Source organism: Gobio gobio (genome assembly GCF_949357685.1).
Source record: "Gobio gobio genome assembly, chromosome: 9".
In the NCBI taxonomy this organism is placed as follows: Eukaryota; Metazoa; Chordata; class Actinopteri; order Cypriniformes; family Gobionidae; genus Gobio; species Gobio gobio.
Window position 1 is genome coordinate 5,165,266 of NC_137115.1, and position 22,539 is coordinate 5,187,804.

General features: G+C 39.5%; 1 protein-coding gene across 1 annotated transcript in view; it reads right to left on the bottom strand.

Moving 5' to 3' along the window:
* Positions 1–22,142, bottom strand: part of smtla (somatolactin alpha) — a gene marked incomplete at both ends in the record, with an annotated part of 45,910 nt that extends 23,768 nt beyond the window's left edge. The window contains 4 exons of the mRNA XM_079825287.1: positions 7,716–7,783; positions 11,304–11,389; positions 19,472–19,595; positions 22,114–22,142. Coding sequence (XP_079681413.1) covers positions 7,716–7,783; positions 11,304–11,389; positions 19,472–19,595; positions 22,114–22,142 — 307 coding nt within the window. The remainder of the gene's footprint in view (positions 1–7,715; positions 7,784–11,303; positions 11,390–19,471; positions 19,596–22,113) is intronic.
* Between the last annotated feature and the right edge of the window lie 397 nt (positions 22,143–22,539).

The following is a 22,539-nucleotide window of genomic DNA, read 5'->3' on the forward strand; positions in this document are numbered from 1 at the left end:
GGATTGGCTCGTCTGGCCTGTCATTTTCTCAAAGGCAGAGAAAGACAGCCAGAACTCGGGTTTACACCGATCAACATTTATATCCACTTGGGGACAATATTCAGGCTAGGGGAACTCATTTTAATGTTGAAAAACCTCATAAAATGAAAATTTCATGCCATGGGACCTTTAAGTCATTTGTAGGTTGATTCACTAAAAGGAAACACGGTTGCTCCATGGCACAGATTGGATAAACCAATGGCTCAAGCTTGGGGCGGGGCTATGCTTTTCTGACCAATGGCAATAGTAATAGATCATTCATCTGTTCTTGTATGAATTATCACATTTAATTCAGTTAAATTGTTACATTCATTATCCCATTCTCAGGTAAATTGTTATTGCATTCAATTCAAATGTTCGTAAATACACTCACCTAAAGGATTATTAGGAACACCTGTTCAATTTCTCATTAACCCTTTAAGACCTAAGGGTATTTTTACAATTAATTTTCCGCCTGGTGTTATTTACTAAAAAAGCTTGTAAAACATCAACCCTGTTGTGCACAGACAATTGACACACCTCTTTTTTTCAAGACAAGTTGCACTGTCAGTATATTTGTGTTGCATTGATGTCACCTGAATGTAAAATAAGTTATGGGACCATAAGGACAAATGAAAAAGCAAAGCATTTGTGAAGCCACAACACGCACAACCTTGAGGCGGATGGGCTACAACAGCAGAAGACCCCACCGGGTACCACTGGGGTCGATTTGACAATTTGCACCAGCTTTTTGCCACGGCCTACCTGAGCATTGTTTCTGACCATGTCCATCACTTTATGACCACCATGTCCCCATCCTCTGATGGCTACTTCCAGCAGGATAATGCACCGTCACAAAGCTCCAATCATTTCAAATTGGTTTCTTGAACATGACAATGAGTTCACTGAACTAAAATGGCCCCCACAGTCACCAGATCTCAACCCAATAGAGCATCTTTGGGATGTGGTGGAACGGGTGCTTCGTGCCCTGGATGTACATCCCACAAATCTCCATCAACTTCAAGATGCTCTCCTATCAATATGGGCCAACATTTCTAAAGAATGCTTTCAGCACCTGAAAAAGTTGAATCAATGCCACGTAGAATTAAGGCAGTTCTGAAGGTGAATGGGGGTCAAACACAGTATTAGTATGGTGTTCCTAATAATCCTTTAGGTGAGTGTATATTCTTGTTAGTTCATTTTTTTTGTAAATTTGTTGTCTATATCCAGTGGGTTAAACCATGGAACTGACACACAGAAGGTTGCTGGTCCCAGTGTGTCCTTGAGCAAGGCACTTACTCCAAGGTACTCCATGTTGCTCCAGGGGGATTGTCCCTGTAATAAGGGCATTAAGTTGCTTTGGATAAAAGCGTCTGCCAAATGCATAAATGTAAATGTAATATGTATGCTGTTAAGCAACTAGTTCATAGTGAGAAATTGACCCTAAACTAAGGTGTTACTCAAAGTTACTAAAGTTAGTAAAATGTCTAAAGTGGATTATCAAAATAAATTCTTCTTTAGATCATTACATAGAGTTAAATAGTTTGAAAGTCCATTTTTGCTTATATTGTTGTACTTAATATATTTGTTTGTAAATGTATTATTCATTTTAGCGTATTATGTTTTTAAGTTTTAATTAAAAGGTGCCACAACTACCCTAAACAAAACTTTTTTTTTTTTTTTTTTTTCTACTTTTGCATTTGAGTCTTCATTAAAGACGAATTAGCATTTTTTGTATTATTAGATGCAACGGTGTGACATTGAAAGAGCTCTGCTTTGTCAAATGCAAATGTCTTTGGTGAGGATAATGCTTAAAAACTACTGTATGCATATCGACTAATTAGAAACATTCCACTTGCGTGAGGGTGATAGAGGTGAATGCATATTCGGCATATTCAAATCTAAAGATTTTTTTCAGTATAGCCTACTTCATATTCGGCAGCTCTAAGAATAACAGAAGTGTTTTGATAATTAATGCAGCATGGGTTAGGGGTCGATCCTGACACTTACAGCCAAAACAAAATATCTCCCACACCTTCTGTTTTACTGTGTGCCTTTGCAGCCAGAGTGTGTGGCAGTGATTGTCAGCTAACCTTTTGAAAACCCCTCTCCTTCTATTTACCATGCTGAGTCTTCACCCTCTCCCACAAACACCCTCTTTGAGATTCGGGGCACAGACGAACTGCTCACTAGGTCCCATATGAAATGAGATTTAAGTTTTTTTTTTTAAAGTAAGCAGAATACTTGCTAAGACTATAAATAAATCATACAAGGAAAGGCGAGTATTAAAAAACAAGGCTTGATTAGTTCACTTCAGGAACATTTTGTATGATACGTTCATTGTCCGCCTCATGGCAGGTTTCCTGAAGGCCTTGGCAGGAGAATGTTCTTCCTCTCTGTGCTCTTAATGTCATGATGGTGCCTGGGCTTAAAGAGGAGCCATAATCATGACAACAGCAACGACGCTGAAATGTGTCATTGGGTTGAGTGTGTAAATAACAGCAGTTCTGCTATCTGAGGCTTATAAGCCGCACACATGTTTGCCCATAACCTGTAAGATTAACTAGGGTTTTACATTTTCTGGTTGTTGCTCATGCAAACCTTACCATTGCAATGGCAGCGTGTTGTTATGCTGTGTTCTGAAAAGTTTTTTAGAGCATGTTATAAAACTCAATATAATGATAACTCTCCTCAAAAGCTTGATGTATCATATATGATAATCATATTTTAACATGATTTTTCTAAAAATATACACTATATTGCCAAAAGAATGGGCCGCTCTCAGGAGCTCAGTGAACTCAAGCGTGATACCGTGATAGGTTGCCACCTGTGCAATAAGTCCATTCCATACTAAATATTCCACGGCCAGCTGTTAGTGGCATTAATTGTGAACAACAGCAACTCAGCCATGAAGTGGTAGGCCACATAAAATCACAGAGCGGGGTCAGCACATGCTGAGGGTCACAGTGTGCAGAAGAGTCAATAGCTACAGACCTCCAAACTTCATGTGGCCTTCAGGTTAGCTCAAGAACAGTGTGTAGAGAGCTTCATGGAATGGGTTTCCATGGCCGAGCAGCTCATCCAAGCCTTACATCACCAATGGAGACGTGTTCTCTGGACTGACCAATCACGCTTCTCTGTCTGGCAATCTGATGGACGAGTCTGGGTTTGGCGGTTGCCAGGGGAACGGTACTTGCTTGACTGCATTGTGCCAAGTGTAAAGTTTGTTGGAGAGGGGATTATGGTGTGGGGTTGTTTTTCTGGGGTTGGGCTTGGCCCCTTAGTTCCAGTGAAAGGAACTCGCAATGCTTCAGCATACCAAGACATTTTGGGCAATTTCATGGTCCCAACTTTGTGGGAACAGTTCATAAAGTCATGAGCGAGTTTGGTGTGGAGAAACTTGAGTCCTGACTTCAACCCGATAGAACACCTTTGGGATGAATTAGAGCGGAGACTGCGAGCCAGGCTTTCCAACATCAGTGCCTGACCTCACAAATGCGCTTCTAGAAGAATGGTCAAAAATTCCCATAAACACACTCCTAAACCTTGAGGAAAGCCTTCCCAGAAGAGTTGAAGCTGTTAGAGCTGCAAAGGATGGGCCAACTCCATATTAAACCCTACGGATTAAGAATGGGATGTCACTAAAGTTCATGTGCATGTAAAGCCAGGCGTCCCAAAACTTTAGGCAATACAGTGTATTTATGAATAATCAACAAATTTTAGGTTGCTTCTGTCCAGAAAGTTTTCATCTTGAAATATTACTAACAATATAAGTTATTCTAACATTTACTTTATAAAATTATGTAAAGATTTTTCAGCAAAAAGATACGTGAACCAAGCTGAAGGTGGATGTTTTTAAAATTATACTAAAAGGCCTTTTACTTGCTAAAAAAAGTATAAGCCATCAATCAGATGACAGAAAGCATGTACACTCTAAACAATGCTGGGTTAAAAACAACCCAAGTTGGGTTGAAAATGGACTAACCCAGCAATTGGGTTGTTTTAAGCAAACATTTAACCCAACCGATGGGTTAAAATGACCCATTCGCTGGGTTAAAACAACCCAATTGCTGGGTTAGTCCATTTTCAACCCAACTTGGGTGAGAGTGTAGATTGTGCACAGCAGGTTTTTCTGTTAAGTTTTGATCGTGTTGATAATTTAGAAACCTTAGAAATTTGTGTATCAAATACTTATAGGGTTTTTCAAATTCTGCAGTCTAGTTATAGTTTTTTTTATTATTATTAAAACATGTTTACAATATATGAGATTGAAGTTTGGACATCTCCAATTGACTTACATTAATAGAATGTTTGCATATTAAAATGTTATTGATCTTTTCTCACTCATGGTCATCATAACACCAGCATACAAAAAAGCCCTACACTGAAGCATACCTACAACTTTAAAACTATTATTTTATTTCCTTCAGGAAATATCTATCTACCTTGATATTTCAGGTGTTATTCTGTTTTTATTTATAAAGACTACTCTGAACAAGAGAAAAAAAACCTTGTTCAATACACACAAATAACAATCGTGTAGCCAGACACTCCATTATCAGTAAACAACCGATAAAGTCCTTCTCACTGACTCAAATTAAATGCAGATGCAGATTAAATGCAAATTAAATGCAATTGATTAACTATCAATTGAGCGCAATAAAAGTTGAAACACACCTTTAAAGAGAAAGCAATGGAAGGACTGCTACAACATCAATTGAATGGAGAAATGGATGCATTAAAATGAAATCATCACATTGTGTCAGGGACAAAATATGCCTATTGACAACTCTTGTAAAATATAGGAAATTGTTTTCAAAAAAGATCTAAACATAAATAAATGCATTTGTTTTCAGTTCGTCCCTGGTAAACTCTCCATGTCTTTCCCTTTAGATGGGCAGTGTTGGGGAAAGTTACTACTCTTTCCCGTCATTGACTACATTTTCCGGCTTTCCGTGTGTAACGTAGTTAGTTCGTTTGGGAAGAAGGAGGCGGGACCCGGCGAACATTCAACAGACTCGAGACCGGTGTGCCTCGCAGGTGACGCTCATTCTCAATCACGCACACCGATCTTGCTCGCTCCTCCCATGTCTCTCGCTCATCCACCTCGCCACATACCCCCAACACACCTCGTAGGCCAGGGAGTACCCCGCATCTACGCCTACTCCCCCCCGGGGAGCCCAATCTCGTCGTCCGGGGATATGGGCCGGTGAGACGAGAGAACGGGAGACAGAGACCCCCAGAGCGACCGGACGAGAGAGTGAAGAGTGGAGAAAAAAAAAAATTCTGGTCCGGTTCCCTGACACACTGCCGCTCGGTCCTCAGCCCGCCGAGAGGCTCTTCCTCGCGGTGCCATGCGATGGCACTGGACTCTCAGTGGACGGCTCGATCCTCCTCCGCCCCCTGGAGGGAAGCCGAGGGCAGCCGGCAACGAGTCCCGCGCGCTCCCTGCTCCTCCCCTACATGGCGGATGGACGTAGGCTGCGGCCCATGGCGAACGCCGGCGACTCCTCGGCTCCCTCTAGGACGGCAGCCACCCCACCTCGACCCAGGGGCACGGCAGCGAGCTCTCCGTCCCACCGGATCTTCACTCGCTCCAGCACCACCGCCTCAGGCAGCTCCTTGCGGTCTCCACCCATCCGCGCTGCCCGACCACCTCAGCACCACGATCCCCCTCAGCAGCGAGGGCTCTTCGACAGCATGTCTCTCATGTAGGGAAGAAGGAGGCGGGAACCGGCGAACATTCAACAGACTCTAATCAAAAAAATTAACACAAAATGAAAGTAAAAGCGGCAGCCCCTCATGGACGACTGCCGCGCAAACACACATAACAAAACTTAAACAAAACGCAACTTAAAATCCAGGCCTGGTCCTCTCTCGTCCTTCACTTGTGTCGCTCATCCTTATATGCCTCCGTGCTCCCTCATGAGAGGACTCGAGACCGGTGTGCCTCACAGGTAACGCTCATTCTCAATCAAGCACACCGATCTCGCCCGCTCCTCCCTTGTCTCTCGCTCGTCCACCTCGCCTCACCGTGTTTTCACTGTTATATGGTAGGGGCACTATTACACATCTTCTGAAGGAGCACAGAATCTCCTGATCAAAACACAAGCGAAGAAAAAGCAGAAACAAGGGATATCATTGGTAAAATAACGCAATCACCAGCATTAAACAGCATTTAAATCAAAACTGCCTTTTATAATGTTACCGAATGAAATGTCGAGCTATAGGATGTCACGGTTCATGGATTCATTGAATCATTCGTTTGTGTTTGTGCGTGTGTGTGTGGGTGTGTTTACTGATTGTGGCTGATCAGCTTGTCAACGCCAGCTGCGGCTCATCAGCAGGTCTATTTAGGCCCCGTCCACACGGAGATACGTTTAGCTGTATACGTACAAATTGTGTACTGTATCAGCGTTTCGTCCACACGGATCCGCCATTTTGGGAGCATGAAACCGATATTTTTTGAAACCGGGTCCCAGAATGGATAAATCTGAAAACAACACGCTTGCGTTTTTGTGTGTACAGTCAATCTGTATATTTTGTGAAACTGTGATGTCATCACACCACGTCCCGCACAGGAAAGACTAGAAAGGGATATAACTACGGGCACACATCAATATTGCATCATTTAATTACTGTATTATTGTGAGATTTTGCCTCACTTCCTACCATTGCTGTACCCCTTCTAGCCACAACTCTTCTTCTCCGGTTTTAGTGTATTTCTGTGGCAGAATTACAGCGCCACATACTGGCCTGGCATGTATACTACATCGTTTTGAGTCATTTTCAGTGCTCTTGTGTGTACGCAGATATTTCTTGAAATGCGAAATAAAAAAAGATTGGATAGGATAGGGAAAGCTCTGGCTTCGTGATGACGGGGCCTTTGTTTCCGTCCTGTGTTTGTCAGATCGTTTGGTTGTCTCCCGTGGCCTAGTCCTGCCTATTTCTCCGTTCCTGCTGGATTCTGTCTCCGTTTTCCCGGTTCATCTGTCTCACTTCGTTCCGTGGACCAGGTTTTGCCATTGCATCCCTGCGCTGCCTTGAGGCTCTGTGTACCGCCTGCCATCGACTCTGACCAACTACTTCATCACTGCTGTTTGTGTTTTGAATAAACATTCTTACTTTCACTCGCTATTGAATCCGTCTCTGCTTCCTGACAGCGAAGCTTTGGGGTGTTGATGGATTGCTGGATGGCAACTTTTTTTAGAAAACACTTGCGGGGAAAGAGTTAAAAGTGATGCACTACAATAGCTACTACTTGTACAGCAGAGGTCAATAAATAAGAAAACGAAGTTCAGTGAACTCAGGGAGTTCAATAAGACGTTTGAAGGTGCTCTTCGGGGTCGGGAATTCAAATGAGCTTGAGTAACTTGAGTTTCTTATTTGAAAAATATATTTTTTTGTAAATTTAAAAGTAATGCATTACTTGTTACTTTAAAAAAGTAATCTGATTACATAACTCGAGCTACTTATGCTGTGGAAGGGAACATGTCTGACATCTCCTGTGTCCAAGTGTCAGCCTTTCCTCAAAGTCTCTGAGTGAAATGTGCTGTGACACAGACGGATGCATTTGTAAGACATGAGGAATGGCTCTGGGATGTTGCAGTGAGTAAGTCAGCCTCCCAAACAGCGGCGCAGAGGAGGAACAAAGACCTGCTGCACTACAACACGAGTCAGTCCCTACTGGCTCTGACCTTCTGCATCTTTCCGTTCGCTGACATGCTTGTGAAGAAGTTGAGGGAATGCTGAGGCCAGAGGTGGACTGAAGAGAAAAGAGAAAAGGGAGATCAGTTATTCTCAGACTCAGCATTCTTCTCATCAGTGAATATGCAGAAGTGACAAATTAAACAGGTCAGACAGTCGTTCCGAGTAATCAGGACCCCAATGAGTATCACCTAAATGGGGTTTATTTTCTGATAATGATTGAATGACTGTACACGACTACTTACCAAATGAATACATGCATGGACTAAATTAATTATACTATCATGGCCCGGTTTCACAGACAGGGCTTAGACTAAGCCAGGATTAGGCCTTAGTTCAATTAGGACATTTAAGTAACTTTTATAAACGTGCCCAAGAAAAAAACATTACTGGTGTGCATCTTGAGACAAAACAATGCCACTGACATATTTTAAGATTTGTCAGTGCAAGATTCTTTCAGTTAAAATAGCTCAAACATGCATTTTAGTCTAGGATTAGCTTAAGCATTGTCTGTGAAACCGGGGGTATATGTATTATATATAAAGGATTGGCCTGAGAATTAGACTAAAGTATTTGTGTAATAACGTTTTTAATTGTCAAGGTCTCAAAAGGATGTTATTCGGTTTTGTACAACCCAGTCAACGTGTCATTTATAGCTCTTTTATATAGCACATAAAGAATAAGGTTTACTTATGATCCAACTTCAGATTCATGTGAAGTCCAGAGAAATAGTTGAGTAAGACGTAATTTCAAACATAACTGTGATCTGGCAAGAACTGCATGAATATTCTTTAGAGATATCTACTGTATGTTGTACATAAAAAGGGTAACTTTATTTTGATGGTCCACTTTAGCAACTACACGTCAGCTAACTCTCATTAGAGTATTAGTAGATGGTCTGCTTAATATGTGCTAACACTTTATTTTGATGTTCCTCAACAGACATTATACTAACTATAAGTCATTTAAGTACATGTCAACTTATTCTACTAACCCGAACCCTAATATTTTTCTTTTGCAAGTTTTTGCACACATATTTTTTTAATTAAATTTCACATATGGAATTAAGTAAACTCTACTTTACTAGGTTAAGTAAAATTTACATTTTATTTTGGCCAATAAAATGCTGAGTATTTTCTACTTAGTTGAGGTTTCCTTTGCAATATTTTTACTCAAACAATATAACACTGAATTAAACCATGCTTTTAAAGTGTGTGCTTTAATTAGAAACATCTAAGTAAATAACACAATAGATATTGTGTAGACACCATATCAACGTAAAAGTTGTAACACGCCATCTGAACACAGAGATCTCAATGCTTGCTACAATACACAGTGACGGTAACATTCGATGGATCGTTTTTGAGTATGAATGTGTCATTTTGAGTAGGAAAATAATCCAAATGTGACAAAATGGCAAGTTACTAATTCTAACAACAAAAGCAATGCTAAAACAGTGTAGATACAGCTGGAAAACAGCGACAAATATATCCTTATTGATTATCCAAGCCTCAGTGCATGATGGGAACACCAGCATCAGAAAAGTAGTTTTACTTCATAATGTTGATATGTACGCTTTAATTTCTACATGCTTGAATTGAGTAATAATATCAAATTTACTTTGTTTGCCTGAAGTAACTTTTTCATGTAGAAATTGCATTCATAAATTTTTTTTCTGTAGTATTTACTTCACCACAGAATCATTTTTATACAGTCTACTACAGTGTAATCTAATGAAAGTTAGTTAACATGTAGTTGCAAACCTACTTATAGTTAGTAGAATGTCTAAAGTGGACCATTACAACAAAAGTAAGAAACAAATACAATAAGGTCCCTATCATACACCCGGCGCAATGCGAAGCAAAGTATTTTTTGCTAGTTTCAGCCCGACGCAGTTCTCATTTTCACGTCCAGCTCCACATTGTTTAAATAGCAAATGCACTCGTGCCCACCTCTTCACCCATGGGCTGCTGGTCTGAAAACCAGGTGTGTTCAGGCGTATTGTTGGCGCGTTGCTATTTTGAGAAACTGAAAACAACACCAAAATGTGACACATTTAAAAGGCGTGTTAGTAATATGCCCCTATCGGCGGGTGCATAATGCACATATTATCACAATCACCAGTGAGAGTGCCTTTGATCATCACCAGAGGGCACTCCAACCCGGACTGTCATTCTATCAAAGACTACATTACCCATAATCCTTTGCCTGGACTCATCATCACTCATTGTTTACACCTGTGTCTCATTACCCTGTTTATCTCACCATATATAAGCCTGGTTATCTCAAGTCTTGTTAATTGTAACACTGCATTTCTGAGGATTCTCCCTGGTTTCTTGTCTCTTGGTCTTTGATTACGTGCCTGTTCCGTGGATTACCCTTTTGACTGTTTGGACTGCTTGCCTGTATATGACCTTTCGCCTGTTTTAATTACGATTGTTGATTACCCTTCATTAAAGCTGCATTTGGATTCTTAACTTTTGTCTCTCAGAGCAGTACATTACACATACACGCTGCCTTTACATGTACAGCAGCACACAAATATTTATTTATAAATACTTTCCGCTCGCAAATTTTTGTTGCGAGCGCAAATGGCTTTTACAGGGAATGGGAGATGAGACTCTGATTGGTTTATTGCACATTACGCCCAAAACACACCCATTACTCATTAAGAGACTAGGTACAACCCTTTTGGACCATGCGCCTGGCACTCCGTTTTTTTCTATTGTTAAACTAGCAAAAGTGGATTCGGACACGCCCTAAGCATGGGCGTAAATTCTAACTGTTGGGGGAGTTGGGGGGGCAATAAACAAAAAATATATCTCGAGCAATTTTTGAAGGGGACAAAAATAATACAGCTAAAATTGTACAACTTGTAAGGGTATGTGTGGCATTTTTCTGAAAAATTATCTTATGTCCATTTTTTTCTTTTCTCTGTCATTTTATCTGGCCAACAACACAAAACAATAGTTGTTTAAGTTATCATAGGTTCACCACACGGTAATATAATTATTATATTATCTTGCTTCTTGCACATAGTATTGAGCAAAACCCAACAAAGCAGTAAATCTACAATATTAGCCTAATATTAGTTCACACATGGGCTTATCGCCGTGTTACACTCTAAAAAAATGCTGGGTTAAAAACAACCCAAGTTGGGTTGAAAATGGACTAACTTTTGGGTTGTTTTAACCCATCGGTTGGGTTAAATGTTTGCTTTAAACAACACAATCGCTGGGTTCAAACAACCCAATTGCTGGGTTAGTCCATTTTCAACCCAGTATTTTTTAGAGTGTAGTTGTAATGGGTGAATTACAACAGGCTACCTAACAATAATCACAAAAATATTGGACATATGGAAAAATACATCAGTATCATCATTTTTTGTCATTGCTAATTTATTAATAACTCAGCATCGTCTGTATTAAAGAGAAATAAAATCACTTCATCTGATGTTTAAAGTAAATAAAATAGCCTTAACAGACAACTTACTACTTGATTTGACAGATTTTTCTTTATTGTTATTGTAGTATTGTGCTTATAGTAGTTTGCCAATCATGTCATAGTGAATTACTGACCAAATCAGGTTTACCTGCAGTGGGGCTGCGTCTCTAATCTGAGGGCCTCTAATCCAGAATATGTCACTCAGAATGTCACGCTTCCACTGAGAGAGAAAAGCAGAGAAGGACGGAAAAATAAAATATGACTACAGCCGAATCATTCCATGCTCTTTAATCGCTCTCCCTCCTCTCTCCTTTATCCTTTCTGCTCAAATCTAGGACAGTTTTTGTTTTATTTTCATCTCAGTTCTCAGGAGTCTCAGAGGCGAGAAACAATCCAAAGCTCCAGAAGCCTTCGCTGTGTATCGGAGTTCTCAGCAAAAGGGGCTAAGACACTTTTCCAAGTGTAAAAATATCTGCGTGCGAGTGCATGAATCACACGTTAACATTTGCATGCACATATGTGTAAGCATCGAGTTTCAGTGTGTTGTGACTGCGTGCAATCTAGATTCATGGCCCAACAAAGGGAATTTACCCAACGGACTGCCGTTAGCGAAGCAGCCACACACAACAATCAGATAAGACGTCAGCGAACAGCAGGCAGAGGCGTGTGCGGCAGAAACACAAAGACGGCCGTGTCATTAAAGGAATACTCAAAGGTACAGATATCTCCATCTTACAAAGGGGAGAATTCTCCAGGCGTGGAGAAGACGTGAGGAAGCGTTGCGATAACGCTGGAAAAAGAATGCACGGGAGGGGCGTGATTTCATTGTAGGAGCACAATGAAAATTGTAAACATCCTAATGAACGAATGCATTCGAGAGAATTAGAGTCGTGTAGTTCACATTTTAATGAATGGATCAAGGCCAAGGGACGAATGTCCAAGCCAAACGAATGTACGTAGTTCATCATTCACAGGCTTTTGTCTGTGCAAAAATTACACCGAGGCGCACATCTGTCTTGGTGACGGATTCAAAATTGACTTCAGTCAAAAATGTGATGAATGGAAAGAGGAAAAACTGCAGGGAAACCAATTCCTGTGTACAACAAAATATCTGAAAATGAACACAAAAGCAAAAACAAAGATTCAAGAGTGTCCACCAGGTGGCGCTCTAATACTGTTTGCACTCTGCTTGCTTGAGCAAAGGTGAACAAATGGAAGCAGAGGGGAGACTAATGGTCAGGAATGTAAATGTGCCTTCAAGAATCCTTCAACAATAAAGGAAGGAGAGGTGATGTTCTGTATATAAACCCTGCAAAAAAAAAAACTGCATCGAAAATCCTCCCACTCACCAACCCTCTCTCGCACTTGTAGATGGACATCTCACCATGACCGTAAACACTGCATTCTGTTCATGCATCTATTTATCAGATGCATCATGTAATATTTATTCGCCCAGAATTTAAAAGCTCGCCCCGCATGCATGAGGTTTCTAATGCACTTCTGCGACAGCTAATAAAGGACTGCAAATAATGCTGTTATTGCATTCATGCATTCGGATTCAGCGTAATACCTATCATAATGAACAACCGTATGCCGTATAAAAGGATCAGATGAGCCCTACTAGCAGTCCTGACACACCAATGAAGATACTGAATATATAGCCAGAGTGAGGAGAGCCAAACACCACATCCATATGTCTAAATGTATACAAGTGTGAGATATAAAAAAGCTAGAAAAGTCACAGTGAGATATAAAGACGTAACAATGAGATGCAAGGTCGCAACAGTTAGATATAAAGTCACAATTGTGAGAAATTAGAAACTGGAATAAAATATCAGCTGCGACATATAAAGTTAGGTAACACTTTATTTTACAGTGTCCTTGTTACATATGTTACATGTATTTACCATAGTAAATTATCATCACATGCAACTAACCCTCAACATGTACATGTTGTTAATGTATATTACTCAGAACTTAAATATATAATTACACTGTAACAATGACACCTTCAAATAAAGTGTTACCTAAAGTTGCATTGCAAGTGAGATATAAAGGCACATTTTGACATAAAACAGCAAATGGATTAAATTAGCAGCTCCTATATATATAAAGTTACATTGAGAGATGTAAAATGTCAATTACATGAAACATAGATACAAACACAAATGAGAAATTATGTAAATTAAAGCCAAATTCGCGAGGTATAAAGTCAGAATTATAAACAAAAAAGCCGCAATTGTTGGATACAGTCAAACTGGAATAAAATATCAGCCGTGACATATAAAGTTAGGTAACTCTTTATTTTACAGTGTCCTTGCTACATATGTTACATGTATTTACCATAGTAAATTATCATCACATGCTAACCCTCAACCAAACCCTAACCATATCAAAACCCTGTAGAAAGTACATGTTGTTAATTAATATTACTCAGAACTAAATATACAATTACACTGTAACAATGACACCTTTAAATAAAATGGTCACATTTAAGTCACATTAGTGAGATATAAAGGCACCGTGTGATATAAAAAGTTGCAATTAAGAGACATAAAACAGCAAATGGATTAAATTAGCAGCTCCTATATATATATAAAGTTAAATTGAGAGATCTCAGAATCTCAGTTGTAAGATATAAAGATACAATGTGAGATACAAAGATGCGAACACAAAATGAGAAACTATGTAAATCAAAGCCAAAATTGTGAGATATAAAGTCAGCATTATAAACAATAAAGCCGCAATTGTGAGATACAGTCAAATTGCGAGATAATGGCCTGGTGTCACGGACATTGCTTAGATTAAGCCAGGATTAGGCTTTAGAATGTGCTTTTATAAATGTGCCTTAGAAAAAACACATTACTGCTTGAGACTGACATATTTTAAGATATGCTTTCAGTTAAAACAGCTCAAATGAAACCGGGGTATAGAGTCACAATTCTGAGAAACTAAGTCAGAGCTACACTATTTAAAGTTACATTTTGAGATATACAATCACAAATTGGAGATAAAAAGTCTGAATTACGAGCAATAAAGTTGCAATTACACAACATAAAGCTGCAATTGCACAATTACCTTCTCATTGTACCTTATCGAGCAGAAACAATGTTCAGTACATATGTGCTTGTTGAGCGTTAAATTTAAAACCTTTGATGGAACAAAGGAATTGTTTCTTTTTAACAACTTTCAACTTCTAAGAAAGCTTTGCTCTATATGCTGCAATATCTAATGGGTTCTGCGCAGGCCAGTCGAGTTTTTCCACACTCCATTCTAGTAAATCATTTCTGTACGGACTTGGCTTTGTGCACGGGGGCATTATCATGCTGGCTCTCTACAAACTGTCGGTCGCACAGAAATCTCTAGAAAGTTACTGTATGGCGTAGCATTAAGCTCTCCCTTCACTGGACCAGTGGGCCCAGTCAAACCTGTTAATTAGAAGAGGGTCCTCTCATACTTTTGTCCATGCGGCTTTTAACTGTGGTTCCAAGCAGATGCACCGAGATCAGACAGGGGTTGCGCTCCAGTCTACAGCACACAGGCATATGATCGCTGGCAGAAAAATTAATTAGTGCGCGGGACAAGGTTACAGCCACGTAATGAAAGTTATTGGGCATGTCAGTTCATCACAGCCTCAGTCCCCCTATTACTTTCAATCAGGCCAGCCGGCCGTGAAATAGAGCTCCATGTGAGGCTGGAGCTGGAAGTGGCGTATCACAGGGTCGTCCCCAGTGGCTTTTCACATGGCCGATCAGGGTACTTACTCTAATGCGCATGCAGTGTGATGATGCCGAGACTGTCACACTCGCAGGCCTGCCCCTCGTTTCAAATTGCCACAGCAAAGTGGATATACTCCTCCTCTGCTCTATCTCTCTCCCTGCCCAGTCCGACCGGAGGAGGCGAGGCTAACCCGGTATGACCCAGCGGAGAGAAACGGATGAGGGCGCTGGCATGAGACCGTTGCAACTCCAGTCAATTAACCTGCAGCAAGCGCAGATGAGAGAGGCTGCTGACAGCTGACTGCTTTGTCTGAGAGGACATCGTGGTAGTTCTCACGCTCGCAGCAGAAACGGACAGCGCCTCATCAGTATCAATACCCGAGCAAACGCACCGCTCACACAGAATGCACGGCGTCAGCTAGTTGTCTGGACTCCATCCCAACATCTCTGATAAAGTTAGCAAACTTCAAAGCAAACTTCAAAAAGGGCTTATAAATTCACAAGTGAGAACTCCTAATAAACTTCGCAGATTGATACGGCCTTGTTTTCAAGTGTGTTTTCTGATTCGCTTTGGCCTAGTTCAATTATAAATATTCATTTATTATGCATTATTAAAGTTCCTAATAAATATATAATGAAGATATATAATAAATAAAAGTTCATATAATGGTAAAATAATATTTAATATATAACATTTTGGAAGAAAGTCAAATGAGCAATACAAACTCCCTCTCTCGTGAAAAATGCAAAAACAGTGACATTGTGTGGTTGTGTGGTACTTCTTATACCTCCTGGGGGCCACTGTCCACGTACGATGACATTGTATTTTTGTGAATTTCTCTGACAGCGGAGCCAGTGTTTTAAGTCTGGATTCAGGGCTTTTCAGAGATACCATTTGTTTTGAAGTTTTACCAGGATAACAACTTCTCCTTGGGATTTAACCTCTTGGCTCTTGGACAATTTCTGGGGATTTCCGCCTGGATCCTACCCAAACAGAAAAGCTTTCATCATTTTACAGGGAACCCTTTGAAGTTACATAAAACATTACATAACACAAAGTGATAAACATTTAAGTATATATTGTCTGAGCTGAGCTGTAAGAGGCACTTCATGTCATGTTGTTGCTGAAATCTGAACATTGATTGGTGATTGAAAAAAAAAAAAAATCCCAATGTTTTTGCCTATACATGTCATTTCATCCATTTTATTTTTTAAACAACTGAGTCCTGGGGCCTCATTTATAAAACTTCGCGTAGGATTTGCGTCACAGAAGTGGTGTACGGATGAAACATAGGACGTGCGTACGCACAGAAATATTCAGATTTATAAAACCATGCACACGCACATCCTACGCAGTTTTCCCTTAATAAATCACAATCAATTCTAAATGTAGCGCAGCTTTTGCGGCTTCATGTCACGCCCATAGTTGCCCATAAATAGTCCGTGAAACGTCCACAAGTTAATATTCATCGATTGCGAAATCATGGCAAACACAGAGAGGATATAAAAAAACGTAACTTCACTCAATGTGAAGTAGCAGTTGTCGTTGGCGAGGTGGAAAAGAGGAGAAAAATGTTGTTTTGGAGGGCACAGTGTGGGCATTACTGAGTGGCAAAAGGTTGCAGACGCCGTAAATGCTGTAGCCTCATAACCTCGGACCGCGGCCGAAATAAAAAAGAAATGGTCGGACATCAAAGTTTGAGGCAAAAAAGCTTCTAGCGCTCCATCGCCAGAGTGTGTCCTCGTTTGCTAGCTAGTCTTCTTGCTGTCTGAAGATGCGTTCACTACGAATCCTTCCATTTGGCACATCTTCTAAGAGTGCAAGATCAGCCATTGTGCGTCTTTACGCATTGTGATGGGGCATTTTATTTCCATCCATTTAATTGCATCTGACAAGCTACAGATGTTGGTTATAATCTACATGGAAATGGGTAATAGTTCAGTGCAAATGTAATTTCTTGCAGCTTTCTGAATGGTTGAGACATACGTCATACGTTATTTTATCAAAAATAAAACAAACTAAGGGCATATGCATGAATACCATGATTCCGTAGCTGATGAATACATTTTTACTATGAAAACAACTTTCCCCACTGGACAATTAATACATCTATCTATCTATTTATCTATCTATCTATAGATCTCCCTAATTATCTATCTGTCTGTCTATCTAATTGCATCTATATCTGCTCCGCCAGACTGACACATTGACGAGAATCAGTTTTGTACATTATTTCGTTCTGTTTACCATATTATTTATGAGGATGAATTGCATAAAATGCCAATATTATTGCAGAACATATTTCACAAATATGTGTTAATTTGCATTTCTGTTGTAATTTTCGTTTGATTTTGTTTGTTTTTCACTGCAGATCGATCAAACGGGTGTTCGTGTAGGCTGTTAATTGTAAGACTTGCTTTGTGAAGTCTTCATGTTATTTATGAGAGGCAGTATTGCCATTTCTTTCACAACGGTCTACAGTTTCACACACTTTCACGTGTTTCTTCCATCTGCCGACGGTGTCACCATTTCTCATTTCACCCGTTTTTGTGCGTACGCCTGGGTCAGAGGTTGCGTGAAGGACCGCACATTTTCCCGTCAAGTTTGCTTTTTATAAATACCAATTATTGCGTAGAAAGCGGCGTACGCCTTCTTTTGTGCGTACACAACGTTTATAAATGAGGCCCCTGGTGTCCACTTACGAGGACATAGAATAACATATGAATAAAATATCGTTTTTCAAACATTTTCTTATAGTCAGTTCTAAACAATATAATGACATGAAAAATACTAAATTCAAAAGACTTTAAAGATAAGACAACTACACATTCACCATCTGCAATGTATATAATATGCAATAAAAAAAGGAAACAAAAAAAACATATAAATATAGTTATACAGCCTAAGATGAACTTTCGTTTATCTTTTCTTTGCTCTTTAAAAAAAAATCATCTTTCTGCTTCTTTGAAATCAAGGTTATCCATCAGCTCTGAATCAATGGTTCAATGACCGCTGCCGACTCTGCTGAATATAAGTCTGGGCTGCTCAGACAGCTGTACACTAATACAAATCAGGCCTCAGAAATCCTTGGCAGGGAAGAAATCATTGACAGTCATCCCGTAAACCTGCCTTTGATTTGGAAAAGTCCTCACTCTGGCCCTCTCTGCTACTCCTCAGGCCTGGTCTATGTTGGAAGTCGATTGCAGATGAAGCTGAGAATAGCACAGATCTGCATTTTTTTTTTCTGCTGTGGAACATCTATAAAAAAAATGGAGAAGCACAAAGTTTTGCCGCTAGCTATGCTATTTATTGATAGTAAATCTGTGAGAGCTTAATTAATTGTTCTCCCAGATCAGAGGCATAATCTCTCAGCCTTGGGTGTTGCAGCGCTGAATCCCGAACAGAACAATTGATAGGAAGTAAAATGTGTGCTGGCATGAAAAAAAATCATCATTCTTTAGTATTTAGTATTAAACCCATATGATTTTATTTCATGAAACACAACACATTCTGAAAACTGTACTGATTGCTCTTTTCCATGCACTTACAATAAATGGGGGCTGGAGGATTCAAAGTTCGGGGGGGAAAAGGCACCTTGAAAGTTGACGAAAAGCAGTTATTTGTGTGAGAAACTTTGAGTCCCTGAGTTAAACAAATAATTTGGCATTCTTCAAAATATATTCTTTTGTCTTCCACAGAAGAAATTAAGTCATATATGTTTAAAACAGCATGAGGGTGAGTAAATTTAAACAGCATTTACATTTTTCGGTCAACTTTCACTTTAATTTTAGTCTTTTTCTCACACACACAAACAACAAATAAGACAAGAAATAGCATGTGAGCAATATGGACCACTTTTATAACTCATTTGTGGTGCTTAAAGTCACCATGAAATAAAATAAGTCCATTCTTATTTTTTTGGGGAGTATTTATTATAAATAATGCATCTGAGCACATGAAATTTTCTTGTGGGCTCTTAATCTTTAATCTGAATAACTTCGCCTCCCTCTTGGAGTGACATCTCTCCTCTTCTCTGATGACGAGGGCGGGGCAACCTGTCACTCACATGAGATCCACCAATAGCAAACCACAACCATCCAATCAATTCCCCAAAGACAAATTCAAGCCCCGCCCTACATTTGTTCTTGTTTGAGAAGCCGTTTCACTAGGATATACATCACAACAGGGAAGGAAAGACTCGAAAGTACTTCTGTTTCATGCTGACTTTAAGGGTTTGAATAAATAATGACTGTATTTTCATTTTGAGGTGAACAATGCCTATGAAACAAAGGAGTAGAACTGACAGTTTAAGCCATGCTTTTGCTGGTTTGAGACAAATGCATTGCAAAAGAACAGAATTACATTCAATTCACAATACATCAAGGTTGAAATTACAACACAATTTGAAGAATCTTAATTGCTCACACTCACTGTTGTCTTTCATGGCAGTCCTCTCAACACTCATTTCAATCAGAGAAGGATATTACGTATTTATCATCTTCCACCTGCTCTTCCCAAGTCCCTGTTTTCCTCCCCGGAGACCGCTGAGGATTTGCTCTCTGTCCACCCAGTTGTTTCTCACTCTCAGCTCCTCTGTAGTCTCGGCCTTTGGTGTAGACCCCTCCAGCGAGCTTGCTGTTCTCCCACGCTCCCTGTGTCTCTCATTAGACATCTCCACGTGGACCGATACCCCACTACCAGGTTGGCTGCAAAAGAGAAAGGAAGAGGGGAAGGTTCTCCAGCCTTTCTCAGTAGCACATCCAAAGAAACAAAAATGAAAACATGGCCAACTTCCCACTGTCCCTCTGGCAAACAGAGATGTCTGATCAATAGAGGAGGCAAGAGAGGAACTTCTCAGAAGCTCAGACCTTTAATGTGTGTAAGCAAAGATGTCACACAGGGAATTAGGACTTCTGAATCTCAGCACCATGCCTCTAGCTGGCCGACAGAGGGAACAGCAGGGAATCTTGGGCCAGCGTTCCCATCCTTATACCTTGTATAAAAAGTGCTTTTGGAGCTTTGTACCACCACTACAGAGTCCCATGGCGAGAGTAACGAGGCATTTAAAAAGCACACGATGTAGAAAATGAAAGCCTGCGACTTGCAAAGCGCAAGGCCTGGGCAGAACCCATTTCGGTCTGCTTGTTTCGAGACTTACTTCTACAGACAAAAACAGAGATCGAAATAGGGGAGAAAAATCAAAGGGAGGTTTTGGACTACTGTACTACTTGTCCTTGTTTTTGACTCGCTGAAATAATTACCACTGGGTTTGCCATCGCTGGGTTGTCTGATATGTTGGTAACTTTTTAGATTACAGCCCGGAAAGTACTGCGTAAGTAAAGCGAATTTACAACGTAACTTTGGCTAATTATAGTGTGACTACAAAGTAAGTATGTGTAGGTTTAAGGGAACAATATGTAATATTTGGGGAATAAAAAAATAATTAATTAAGGGGTAATTATCCGTGTAGTTACAGGGTAATTGGTGCTTGTTATTCCATGTAGGTACAGGGTAAGTGTGAATCTGCGGCTGTAAATTAACCCACTCGAGTCGGCAGTCGCGACTTGCTTTTTCGTATCAGTGCCAAAGAGACTCAAATAAATCTGTCGTTTTTCATCATTCAGGCAAGTGTTATACATCATTATAATCTGTTAAGTTTCAATTTTTTTGTGTACAGTCACAATAAAAACAAAATGTTGTGCTTTTTGCAAAATAAAGAAAACAAACGTCAAAGGCGTTCATTCAGATTCAGAAAATGATCTTAAACTTAGTGAAAACTTATCACACAAACATTAGACATATGTCTAAAGAAACGTTTAAATGTCACCCATGACACCCATGGAGCGCACATTCTATTGAGATTCAAATACTGAGGCGATCCAGAGTCGACGCCCACACATCAACTCAAATAAACACATCAAGTGCAGCGCTATACGTCAGCGACATTGTTTTGAGACGCGTTTAATAATCCTGGAATAACCTCATGAAAAGCTGTTCATTTCTGAGATCAATGGATTCCGCCGCTGAGTGTTAGGTAGGCTAAGTTTATTCTGTTAGCATTTGTGAATATTAAACGCAAAAATCTGAGCGAGGACGCACTGAAGCTTTCTTTGTTTAAATTAGCTCAAAATTACTGTCAGATGTAAGTAATTACCTTGACAAACTATACACCATTAAAAAGATCTAAGACTCAAGCTTCCATTTTTTACCTCTGTTCTTTTTTTAAATTATTGTTATATGAGTGTCAGCTGCTCTCATTCATAAAAAAACTCCTCTATGCTCGTCATGAAGACTCACGACAAAAACACATCCCTCAGGGCTTTTAGTTCAAAAGTGTGCGGATGAGTAGAAATATTGATAGATTCTCATATGTCTGTGTCAAATTTCTATACAGAGAAGTGTTATTATTCAATCTTTACCCAAAATGTACAGATGTAATCATTATGAGCTCTGGATACTCTGATGTGTTGTGTTTTCAGTTCATACTGACAGCCGCTATATATACAGTCCATAAATGGCATAGACGAAGAAGATATTTACCATGTGACATTCTCCCTGACATAAACAAAACCTCCTGAGATCGCTATAACATGCAGATAGACATGCTTGAAGACAATAAACACACAATCGTGACAATATATGGTTTATCTGTGTTATATTATAGATTATATTTATAATGCAATGCTATTCGACATAGCTTTTATAATTATGCAGAATATTGTAAAATTATATATTTTCTGTCTGATATTTTGATCCGAAGCCATATGAGATCACAGAAGGTAATTTAAAACATTTGACTTGTGATATAAAGTAAGTTTGGAGTAAAAACATGGTTATAATCTCATAAATTGTGTTTTAATAAATTGGTTTAATAAATTATAAATTGTTGTGGCAGATAATTTAGCTTGTTTTAAGCAAAAAACTCACTTACTCACCCAGAAAATTATACTTATCTAGTAAATTAATCTTGATTTTCAGAATTGTAAATATTTGGACTGGAAACAAGAAAACAATACTAAATAAGAATCATATTTTTGCAGTGTAGTCAAATATTTTGATAATTTAAAATATAACAGGCCTTTGTTGACTACATTCTAAATAAACTACAAAAACATATATTTCCTTTGCTCCTGTTGCTCTCAGTCACATTCCTGAAGCTCATTCATTATGCAGGTCATTATGCAGGTCTTTTGTCTCTCAGGTGTGATACCCAGCATTTCTTACCCATACCCATCGTTCACGCCTCCTCGCATACTGGCTTTGTAAATGTAGGAAAGTCTTTCCCTTTAATTGCACTTTTATGTTTAACCACTAGAGGCCATCCAGCTTATTGATGCTATACACTTTCCCCTTTAAGAATATGCGCTTTCCCCTTTAAGACTATGCGCTTCATACACTGCACGCGCTGGGTCACGGTGAGCATCCGCAACTTTAAAGCTGTGTGCGTTCATGCAGAAAAGTAAGTTTATTTGTCATTTCTTGGGAAAATGTATACATATTAATGATACTGATGTTGTTGTGATGTTGTATTGGCTGTGTGGGAGTATATTTGCACAATATGACGTTCTTTGTTGATTGATGTCAGAAAGCTAGCGTGCTATATACAAATTGCCATGTGCTACATTGTATTGTTGGTATATTAATGTACAG